The sequence below is a fragment of the Sprattus sprattus genome, assembly GCF_963457725.1.
Source record: "Sprattus sprattus genome assembly, chromosome: 10".
NCBI classification, from domain to species: Eukaryota; Metazoa; Chordata; class Actinopteri; order Clupeiformes; family Clupeidae; genus Sprattus; species Sprattus sprattus.
In genome coordinates, this window is record NC_137908.1 from 18,900,246 (window position 1) to 18,912,891 (window position 12,646).

General features: G+C 38.7%; 1 protein-coding gene across 1 annotated transcript in view; it reads left to right on the forward strand.

Annotated features, from left to right (window-relative positions):
* Window positions 1-718: 718 nt before the first annotated feature.
* LOC308370796 (sodium- and chloride-dependent GABA transporter 2-like) overlaps window positions 719-12,646 on the forward strand; it is a gene marked incomplete at its 5' end in the record, with an annotated part of 36,509 nt that continues 24,581 nt past the window's right edge. Inside the window, 4 exon segments of the mRNA XM_080845511.1 lie at window positions 719-890; window positions 2,875-3,009; window positions 3,204-3,344; window positions 5,425-5,503. Coding sequence (XP_080701637.1) covers window positions 719-890; window positions 2,875-3,009; window positions 3,204-3,344; window positions 5,425-5,503 — 527 coding nt within the window.

Below are 12,646 nucleotides of genomic sequence, written 5' to 3' on the forward strand. Positions count from 1 at the left end.
ATCCAACAGATGGCCACAAAGAACAGAATTACTAGAAAAGTTGAAACCAGATCCAGGACTTTGAATTTGGAATTTTGAAAGTAGGATTATTCAATCTGGCTCAGAATTGATGAGGGAGATACTGTGCAGGATGTTAAATAAATCATACTGAGTAAGAACTTTTGTCATAGCAAAGGGTCTGAATGTGCAAAATCCTGTTTTTGCTTTGTTATTATGGGATAATTAGGGAACAAATAAATGTAAACAATTTTAGCTAAATTGTAAAATAAATGCTTCAACATAACAAAAATTGAGAAAAAGTGAAGGGGTCTGAATTAATTAATTAATTAATTAATTAATTTATATATATAATACATTAATATATAATATTAGTAGAAACCAAATTCTACTGAAAGCCAAAACTCTTTTGCTGCTATTTTATGATATTTACAGGCTTTAAGAACTGTGTCAGTACCTCATCAAAGTATTGTTACTTTTTACTGAATATTTTACGATTTGTGAACTCCTACATCATGACAGTTGACTTGTCCTGGATTAATTACTTTTTAAAAGTCATCCAGAACTAATGAAGCATCTGCAAGCTGACACACCTCCCACCCCAGAGGAAACTGAAGCACCTGCCAGCCAGTTGCAGAGCCTACATAAAAGCATTTGCTTACCATGACAGCCCACACTCCAATCCCCTGGAACTAAGCACCATAACACTCTCACTGCAAGTATGCTGGACTCGTCCCAGAATCAGGCAATGGTGCCGGTGAATGAGAACTCGGGGCAAAAGGAAAGGGGCCAGTGGGAAAACAAAACAGAATTTCTTCTCACCGTGGCTGGTGCCATCGTCGGTCTGGGCAACATTTGGCGATTTCCGTATCTATGCTACAAGAATGGTGGAGGTTAGTTTGGATGAATACTAAGTAGGCACGAGTTTCTTGTTTCTGTTTTTGGGTCTTGTGTATGAACAGTATCATCATTGTTAGTGCCTTTCGATTTGTTTTCCTTTTAGTCAGAAGAAAAGATCACTGTATATGACATTTTAAATTCTCATTTTGAATAATACATAACAATGGGAAAGGGATACTTCCATTCACTATATGGCTATAGTCATGACGGCAATACTCATAACATTATATATTGGATCTTTCCAACTGAAAACATCAGCTACAAAATTGAAACAGACTTCAGCATCAAAAGCAGTGTTGTAATAACCTGGGGATTATTGCCACCTTTTCCTTAAGGACCACATATAAAGGGAATGCAGTGCCACATCAGCTTTAACTAACATGTTTGAATATTTCAAATTGCTTGTTTTCCACCTATTATGTGGCAACTAAAGTTATGTTTTTCTAAACAAAGTTCTGGTGGAGCCCATAGTTATGCTTAATAGTCGTCACTCCCCATTTGTGCTTTCTAGGAGATTTAAGAACTTCTTACCATAGCGCAGTCAGGTTGATTCAAGTCAATAAAATTGTTCAATCAACAAAAACATAGCTCACAACCTACCATATCTTATGATTTCTTCATTCAAGTAGGCTACTGCTCATTGCTGCCCTTGATCCGGACCTTCTGACTTCTGTCCAAACCAAAATAGCAGGTGTGGGAGGTGCCTCAGACTCCAGTCTAGATCAAACTGAACCATGGTTTAGTTTATTTGCAGTGTGTAGTTTAAGATTTAAAAAAACTGGACCAGAAGTAAAAATGAGCTGTGGTAGCACATGGGGAGAGGAGGAAACGAAGGATTTCATTATAATTTGGTCTGATAAAGTCAAGAAACCTATCAATGCTAAGTATTAGGAGGCACAGCCCATGTGAGTGATGATGACAGGACGTATGTCATGCAAAGTGATTTAGCTCTCTCAACTTTGAGGTGTGAAAACGCCCTAAGCGTGATTAACACATACCATCCGAGACTACACACGTAATGTAACTTTAAGTAACACATGTAACTTAATCATCTCATTTGATCTGTCATAACTCAAATGAAAGCATGACTTATAGCACTCCTAATCACAGCTCCTTTTCACACAACATTTAATAACATTGTTTTCTGGCAGGGTATCATCCTGGTAAGAAGTCAATATGAGAATGTAGCCTAAGCCAAAAATCTTAATATGACAAAACCCCATCAATCAATATATCAGCAAACAGCATCAATTTGGCAACATTTCGTTGTAACTTAATATTTAAAAACAGATACACAATAAGCAAAGAATCAAAGGATGGATAACACATATTATATATTAGCAAATTTCAGCTGTAAAAGAATAGAATATCTGTATAGCCTGTAAGATATAGCCCTTATATTTTCTTTAGCTGTTAACGTTAACATCTGTGTGACTTGTTTTTGTGTGCCATATTCACATTTATATCATATATATTATTATAATAATAATAATGTTTTTTGGAGTGGGGCATCACAAAGCAATTCCGCTTAGGGGAACCAAATGGCCAGCAGCGGCCCTGAAAAGAAAAGAGGAAGGGCAAACTTTAGGAAGATGCATAGTGATATTTTTGATAATAAAATATAAATGTACATGTTTTTGTATTACTCTCTCAAATATATCTGCCTTCTAACATAATATATCTGCCTTCCTACATTTTTTTGGTCAAGTCGAATTCATTTCAGGCAGCAAAAATCTGAAGAATGCCTGCCCTGAGGGCTACCAGGGTAATAGACATTTTGCAAGCCCTGTATACAGTACAATGTCCTCAAAGGGGTCACTAAAGGGCCATTAACTTAATTAAGGTCAAAGACATTTCTTGCACTCTGCACCTTATTATGTCTTCTATCAACTTAAGTTCCAAAACAGCAGAGGAGGTTGAGCAGGAGGGAGAAGTGTTTCTTTCCCCGGTGTAATTTTGCCTCTTTGTGTTCCCAAGGTGCATTTCTAGTTCCATACTTCCTATACTTGGTGACATGTGGTATACCCCTGTTTGTACTGGAGACTGCACTTGGCCAGTATACCAGCCAAGGTGGCATCACCTGCTGGAAAAAGACCTGTCCTCTGTTTGAGGGTGAGTGAAAAAGACGTGGGATCGACAAAATTGGATTTGCCAGGATAACTTCTATTGTGAACTTTAAAAAAAGTCTATTAAACAAGTTGACCATATAATTCATAATAGATCCAAAACCCATACATTTTCATTCATATGCAATCTTCTAATCAAGCAATATTTGCAAGAAAAAGTGGCTTCTATTGTGTTTTCAGGCATGGGATATGCCAGCCAGGTCATCATTCTGTATGGTTCTGTCACTTACATCGTGATCCTGGCATGGGCATTCCTCTATCTGTTCTCATCCTTCAGTTATGAGCTGCCCTGGGCCAGCTGTAAAAATGAGTGGAATACAGGTATGTAGAAAAGCAAGTACAACATACGTCTATGATATGTAATGCTATTATAACACACAAATACATTATCTATGTTACCAGATCACTGCAAGTGTTCCTGATTGAGATTATTTCCAAACACTGATTTAGGAATATTATAATCAGGTGCCTTGTATTATACATTTCTATGAATCATGTGCTTATGAAAGCAAGTGCATGGCTTTTCTCTGTGTTTGTGTAACTAGAATATTAGGTGCCACTTAGTCTGCATATGAACAAGAGCATGTTTAGACCAAAGGTGATAAGAAGGGAACGGTGCTTCTTCCGACCTTGTGCAAAACTGCCATCCTTGCAAGACAGGGAGCATCGGACGTGAGAAATCCACCACGTGGTTATCCCTGATGAAAGCTAAACTTCTGACTATATAAACCTTGTGCGATGGGTTGATCATTCCTTTACTTTCAGCCTTGTGCTGGGAGGGTAGCCCGATTGCAATTATTGTTGTTGTTTGTCTAATGAATGTACTTACATGCAGCTCAGGAGTCCTGAGGTAACTAAGGTGAATTGCACTGCAAAATGGTTCATGTCACACACAGCGGTAAATGTCTCTGGTATGGATTATGAAAAGATAAGGAAATCTACTGAAATGAGTATTAAATTGCTCAAGTGTAAACATTTAAAAATCATACAAAAAAATACTAAAAGGTAATTAAAAGCATTAGTTGCAGTAGTCAATTCAAAAAGCATCCCACAGGACAAGCATCAGAAATGAGCATCTACACTTTAAAGCAAGCATCTATATCAGACCTGGGCAAAGTGTGTCCCGAGGGCCATTTGCGGCCCCTTGGCTGTCCCTGATCGGCCCGCGGAGGTCAATGGTAAATTAGGAATCAAACGTTAAGCGATAAAAATTGATATTAGTATTAAGTTGTATACATATACTATTGCATTGCAAGCTTGCTATCATGTGTGTGTGTGTGCCATGTGTATTGGTCGTCTGGGCACACCTTTAATACTGCAAAAACATGCTCATTTTTCATGCTGAATTGAGTTCAGCCTATTGGTCCGGCCCTCCACAACAGTCCCACTAGCTCATGTGGCCCCTTGGTGAAATGAATGGCCCACCCCTGATCTATCTGAACCACACACTGCGACGCACGCGACTTAAAGAGGACCTATTATGCTCATTCTCAATGTTCATAATTTTATTTAAAAAAAGATCTGGAATAGATTAACATGCTTTAATGTTCCAAATTGTATTAATTTTTCTCAAATTGTACATCTCTATTCACCCTCTGTCTGAAATGCTCTGTTATAGAGTCTTTAAAACCCGCCAATATTTCATCTCAATATATCATCTCTAAATACACTTAATTTAAAAATATTAAATGGTAACTATAACAACCACAATTAGTAACGGTTGATTGATAAACTGTCCATCAACATTTCTACCACAATGAGTGTGTTTAGACAAACACGTGAACAAGTTAACATATTCCGTCATTTTGCCAGGTGGTATAAACTCAATGAAGTTTGTGGTTAAATAAAATTGTTATCTGGACAACTGTCAAGCTGGCACGCTAGCAGGCACTGCATTATAAATCACAAACGTAAGCGACTTAAGAATTTGGGCTTAGCAACAATGGAATCAATTGTAAACAAGCAAGCCCTACGTCATTGTTGTCTGTGACTAAGTCAGGTAGTACTACAAACCGAACAGACTGGCTTCTTTTTAAGCTTAACCAAATGTTTCCTTTGTGGACTATATTTATATGACCTTAATACATGTGTAGCAACAGTGGTATAAAGGATAATGGCCACCAAGGTGTCCTGATATATGATTATATTTGAATTGGAGGAGGAACACCTCAGGAAACACCTCATCCAATATATTTGCATATAGGGACACCTTTGCGGCCCTTATTCCTTAAATACTGTTTTTGAGTCTTATTCAAAAACCAAACATTTGAAAAGCATTCATCACACATGCACTTTAAAACTATCTATCTTGCATTACATTCAGTGTGTGGAGGTGTAACAGTATAAGTGTTTATTTTGATAATTTTGCATTCAAAATGATTTCCCCTCTCTGGTATCCTAGATAGTTGTGTCAATTTTGGTAACAACTCCAATTGGACTTCACCTATAAACAGCTCATCTTCCATCTTGGAATTCTGGCGGTAAGTGTAAACACCAACCCTACCCTGTCTTTTCAAAGGCCTGTGACATGAAGCCCTCTGTTAAAAAGAAGAACCACATGTATACCACAGTGAAAAACCGAATTAGCTAATTAGTGTTTAAAGATGAAAGATTCTGTACTCTATCAGTTTAATCCCGACTAATCAAAATAAGATATTTAAGGAATTAAGACTGTTATGCAAGAGGACACTCTCTTCTGAAACATATTAAGGTCGACACAGAACAGGAACGAATGAGTGTAAAATGTCACATTACACAGAAATGATAATTCCACCACAATAACACACGACAATGCACAACTATTAAGCTTATTAAGGTATTGAACTAGGGGTTTGGTAGAAAAGTGAATTGCTTTAGAGACAGTACAATTCCTATGCTGCCAGCTCAGAGATGTGGTAAGATGCAGTGCCCTGTCCAAACTGCAATCACTGATATATGACTAGTAAGTTACAATCGGTGGGTATCTTGATATTTGTGAAAGCCATTCCCAAAGCACAGTCTTTCATAATTTCCCTTGTGAGACTGTTCCTGGTAAACTTCTACATGGTAATCTTATTTTGGCTAGACAACCAAGGCCTACATCCACTCTTTTGAAGCATGGAATTATCAAACGAACGGTTTAAAGCATTGCATAAGAACAATAGTGAATTCATAGAGATTTTATTGAGATACATATTCATAACAGACAATGAAATATCAAACCTTAAGATTAGCCTGTGTACTGCACTCATGCCCTTTCCTTGGCGGGGAAAAGGAAGGTGGTGTGGAAGGTCTTTTGATAATGTCAGCAAAACCTTGTGCACTGCAAACTGCATATCTCAGACTTTTATGAGTATGATGATAAGACCAAAAGAAACATCAAACGATTGGGTTATTACTGGTATAGTCATTTAAGTAGTATAGGCTTTTTAGCATCAACATAACTCGAAACATTGTGTACACGCTCAGTGATTTACGCTTGATTTTTTGTTCTTTGTTTATTCTAACTGGACTCTGGAGCTTTTCAACTTTGTGTGCAGTGTGCAGCATTTAATAACTCCCCAATCCTTCGGATGCTGCAAGTGAAGTTCCACTCAGTTACATAGTCTGTCTGTCTATAAACACCTTCGTTTCAGGGCAAGAATACTCTAGGCTAGGATTTAAATATTTAGGGTTAAAGGGATCGGACCCAACAACACCACTGGTTGTTCTATCATGGTTCAATGAGTGCAGACACCTTCCAAAAAAGAACAACCTGATTTAAAGTAACACTATGGAGTTTCTGGAGCTAGTCAACAACTTTCCTAACACAGAGGAAGTACTAGATATCAAAATGTCTTTACAACACTGGAGGATGACGGAGCAGGTTGAGACCTGACTACACTGTAGCCATCACACATTCTTATGACCTCCTGAAGTCACTTAAACTAAAACAACAGAATTTCTTGTCCCACACAAACATGTCGTTAAACAACCTGATTTAAAGTAACACTATGGAGTTTCTGGAGCTAGTCAACAACTTTCCTAACACAGGGGAAGTACTAGATATCAAAATGTCTTTACAACACTGGAGGATGAAGGAGCAGGTTGAGACCTGACTACACTGTAGCCATCACACATTCTTATGACCTCCCGAAGTCACTTAAACTAAAACAACAGAATTTCTTGTCCCACACAAACATGTCGTTACACTTTAGTCACTGGATTATTGGATTATTATGGAGACAGTTAGCCCTTGATCAGACAAGCCCTGAGGCATTCGCCGTGACCCAGGGTTGAAAGATCACCCCCTTGGGGTCCCCACCCTTCACCTGTTGCTGCATGTCCAGCTCCACCTGGCTTATTGACTCCATTGACTCCCCAAAGGCACTTGGTCAGGGTGTTTGCAGGTTTTAACAAGTGCAATTTTAGACTTTTTTAGACCTTTTTTAGACCATCATGGGTTCAATTTAAGACCTTCACGGAGTATCAAAAAAAGAAATATCAAAGCCAGACTGCGGTCAATTGACATGTATTGTCAATGAAACAAACATATATACATCCATTATTTTACATGCTTCTAAGCTGTGCACTTTTGGTGGCAATTTCATCCTCCAGAACCTTAAGCTGGGAGAGTTTGTCTTTAGCAGCCCTCCTCAGAGCATTGGATTTTGAGAGGAGCTCTGCCATTTTGCTGCCAGCCTTGCCCTCTGCTTGCTCTGCCAACTGAGCCCAATTGACCCTTCCGCGACCACTCCCCAAAACGGTAACTGATCAATCATAGCATAGCAACGGTGACTAAGCTCGGGACCTCAGTCAAGCGAGCCATTTTGATGAATGGAAGTCAATGAGAGAGACGTCTGCTCGAGAAGAGAAAATGAAACGTTGTGCTTATGGAGTGTGTAATTCTGACAGTCGATATCCAAAAAGGCTGGAGGGAGGGGTAACATTTTATCCCTTCCCGAAACCCAAGACCCAGAGAGAGAAATGCCTGCTGTGGATCAAACAATGTAGACGACCCCCCCCCCCCCCATCAGCTGAATGACAGCAACGTAAACAGAAGCACCTACTTTGTTCCAAGAAGCTATGTCGCTAAAATCTGCCCACTGCATCGAAAACGTGAGAAAACCCTTGCTTAAAATACGATTCAGTTTTACCACCTTACATGTTTGCGTAGCGGCGACTGTGTAGATAATAGAACAAATAAACATAGCTGGAATGAACCTGTTAGCCTTAGCATTTGTCTGTCTACAAACACGGCATGTAATGTCGTGGTTGTAGCCTATATAAGCATATTGCAGACCCTTTTGCCTGCTTCGATCTGAGATGTTTTTCCAAAAAATGCTTATGACTTCTTTGGGTAGAGCTGAAATTGACACGGTTGAAAACATGTTGCCACCCCATTCATACCAATGCTGAGAACCTGGGAAACGTGAATGCTTGACTGATATACTAAACGTTGCTAAGGGGGGCGGAGTTTGCGGAAGGGTAAATTGATCGCAAATGCTGGACGCAGCACTAGAACTAGTACTACCGGTAGAGGTATTATTTCTGCTAGCTGCAGAACAAGACTGGGCTATACCATGCGAATTTCGCGCCGCATTTGCCGAGTCCTGGTGCTTACTTGACTTTGTGTGCGATTCCAGTGCCTTAATGCCCAGGGTCCCGAGTTTTAGAGTTCTTTTGCAGAGAATGCAGTAAGCCTCACTGTAGACGGGAACGCGTTTCAACCAGTCCGAAAATTCCGGTCGCGAGAGCCAGTTATCATTGAGTTTGCATTTCCCCATCTTCTTCTGCCATTTAGTCGTCTTCTACTTCATAACTTCCCGCCTTGCTCGCACACAGGGAATCAAAATACTTGCTACTGCAAGTGACGAGAGTACATTTCCGTTTCACATCCGTAGTTTTCTTATTACGTTCCACTAACAGCAACATGTCATGTAGAACTACACGGACCATAACTGCGCCCATTACAGGAAAAGAAAAAACAGAACGGCGTGGAAAAGGACGTAAAAAATATATATTTTTGCATTGAAACGTAGGTCTTAAATTACTCAAAACTCAATTTTAGACATACAGTGCAAAAAATCGCTATATTTTAGACTTTTTTAGGCCTAAAATGGAAAATGTGTAATTTTAGACTTTTTAAGACTTTTTAAGACCCCGCGGACACCCTGCTTGGTGTTCTGACCTCTCTGAGTGTGCAGTCTCTACTATGATAATAATAATAATAATAATAAAAAACTTTATTTGTATAGCACCTTTAATGCAAAACAATGCAGCTCAAAGTGCTTAACAGCAAATAAATAACGTGCAGAAAGAAACTACATGCAGTGATCCACATAAAAATAGACAACAAATCATTTTGTTTTTTTTAAATACATAAATAGTTAAATAAATAATAATTACAAATTTTATATATTTATATATATGTAAGGGATAATGTATTGTCCGGAGGTCATTAGCCAAAAATAAATCCCGACGGGGCGAACAACACCCTGACGCGCAGCGGAGGGTGTTGTTTCGTCCTGAAGGGATTTATTTTTGGCTAATGACCGACGGACAATACATTATCCCGCTTATTATACGGTTACTTGCCAAAAACGATAGACGACATTCCTCCAACATACATCTTTTTAATGATTAATGATTTTAGTCCCGTTTAGAAATAAATAGTTCTTCAAGCAAATAGAACTTTGAAGTTTCAGGTGTTGCATAGCAACCCATTACCTGCTGACTTCAAATTACCATGAGTCTGTTACGTTAAAATTACAGGACTTCTTGCGGAATGATATGAACGATGTGAATTAGAAGCACAAAACCCGTTGCCAAGGACAGCGGACATTATCTTTTCGCAGCGGTCTGTTAGCAGGAATTAATGTATGGAAGAGCGTTGGGATGGCCCATTCAAATCAACAGTACTTTTTGGAACATTCTGAAGAGCCGTATAATAGATATACATATACTGCAAATTCGTAGCTAGTTAAAGCTAAGGTGAAGATATTTGTTTTACGCTTTCTTAAAAAAAAAAAATAGCAAGCTGGCTTCCCTTATATCTATAAGCAGTATATTCCATAGCTTTGGGGTGTAATTGACAAAGGCTGCGTCCCCGATTTTCTTACCACTGTTGCTGGGAACCTGCAATAAACCAACATTAGATGATTGCAGTGTTCTTGAAGGTAACTATTTGACAAGGGAGTTTGCAATGTAACTTGGTCCTAGCCCATTAAGGGCTTTGTACTCTATACAGTGCCTGACAAAAGTCTTGTCACCTATCCAAGTTGTAGGCACAACAGATGATAACTTGACTTGTAGTTGATCAATTGGAATCAGAAATGGCTTCTATGAAAGGCGAAGGCCTTTAGATTATGCTTATTATACCAACATAAAGTTGTGTATCATTAATTGAGTTTTATCATGTAATAAGGACAGACAGGTCAGATTGGGTTTGGACAAAAGTCTCGTTGCATACACAAAAACATTTTTTTATTTTATTTTTTATTTTACTTTGATAACACAAAAATGCTACAATAACATCAGAGCATAAAGTCATGGTGCCTTGGAAAAAAACAAATAATATTGTGTATGACTCCCATGAGCTTGGAGGACTGCATCTATATGTCTCTGCAATTACTCAAATAACTAATTGATGAAGTATGGAATGGCAAAGAAAGCAGTCTTGCAGGACTGGTTTCATCTTCCAAGCCTCCTCCTTCATCCTACTTCAGACATTCTCAATAATGTTCTTGTCTGGTGATGGGCTGGCCAATCCCAGAGCACCTTGACTTTCTTTGGTTTCAGGAACTTTGATGTGGAGGCTGAAGTATGAGAGGGAGCGCCATCCTGCTGAAGAATTCACATTCTCTTGTGGTTTGGGGTGTAATAGGCAGCAATAATCTCTTGATACTTCAGGCTGTTGAAGTTGCCATCCACTCTGCACACCCATACTGGTTGTAACCCCAAACCATTTTTTTGCCAAAACGATAGACAGTGGAAAAGTGTCAGAAGGTTGATTTTTTTTTCTGATGAATCATCCATTAAACTGCATTCCGATCGCTACGAATACTGCAGAAGACCTGTTGGAACCCGCATGGACCCAAGATTCACCCAGAAAACAGTCAAGTTTGGTGGAGGAAAAATCATGGTTTGTATGGGGGTGTGCAAAAGATCTGCAGAGAGGATGGCAACATCAGCAGCCTGAAATATCAAGGGATTCTTGATGGCGATTACATTCCAAACCACAGGAGACGGCAAACTCTTCAGCAGGATGGCGCTTCTTCTCATATTTCAGCCTCCACATCGAAGTGGATGCAGTATGGATGCAGTCCTCTAAGCTCATCTGAGTCATATATGATATTGTTTTTTTCCCCCAGGGCACCGTGACTTTATGCTCTGATGCTATTGTAGCATTCTTGTGTTATCAAAGTAAAATTCAAAATTCAAAAAAATATTTTTGTGTATGCGACAAGACTTTTGTCCAAACCCAATCTGACCTCCCTGTCCTTATTACATGATAAAACTCAATTAATGATACACAACTTAATGTTGGTATAATACGCATAATCTAAAGGCCTTTGCCTTTCATATGAGCCATTTCTGATTCCAATTGATCAACTACAAGTCAAGTTATTATCTGTTGTTCCTACAACTTGGATAAGTGACATGACTTTTGTCAGGCATTGTATAAGGAGAAGACCTTAAGATCTATTCTAAATGTTACTGGAAGCCAGTGCAGAGCAGCTAAAACTGGACTAATGTGCTCTCTCCTCTTGGTTCTGGTTAATAGCCGAGCTGCAGAGTTTTGAATGAGCTGAAGTCCATCAGTTGTTATTTTCGGGAGGCCAGTTAGAATTGCAAGGCATGAATTAAGGCATGAATCCGTTTTTCAGCATCTTTTTGATTTATAAATGGTGTTTCTAAGGTGGGGAAATTATGTTTAAATATGAATCTAAGATAACAACAAGACTTGTAACCTCAGATTTAATCCAGGGAGTTAATTTCCCCATATTATTGAACAGCATTTCTCTTTTTGTTTAAGGGCCGACTACGAGGATCTCAGTTTTGTCTTCGTTTAACTTTAAGAAATTATTGCTCAACGACTTATTTATCGCCAAAAGTGAGGTAGTAATGGAGTTTATAGCTGCAGCATCATTTGGTTCAGCAGAGATGTACAGTTGCATGTCAACTAACTTTTCAAGACGATTGATTAGGATGTCATGATCAATCGTATCAATCGCTGCGCTTAGGTCTAAGAGGACAATAATTGAGACCTTATTTGCAACCAATTTTAGTCTGAGGTTGCTGATTACTTTAGTAATAGCAGTTTCAGTGCTGTGGCATGTTCTAAAGCCTGATTGAAATTTCTCCAGGACATTGTTTTCTTTAAGAAAGGAGTTTATTTGCACTGAAACTATCTTTTCAAGTATTTTACTAATGAATGGAATATTTGAAATTGGCTTTTAGTTGGTCAGTGCATTAGCATCTAGGTTGGGTTTCTTTAGTAAGGGGTTTACAACAGCTTTTTTGAAGGCATCTGTGAAGATGCCTGTTTGGAGAGATGTATTTATTATATTCAGGACATGACTTAAAACACTGTTGAACACCCGTTTAAAAAATGCTGTAGGTCAGGGTCAATACATGAGGTGGAGGAGTTGCACTCAGTGACA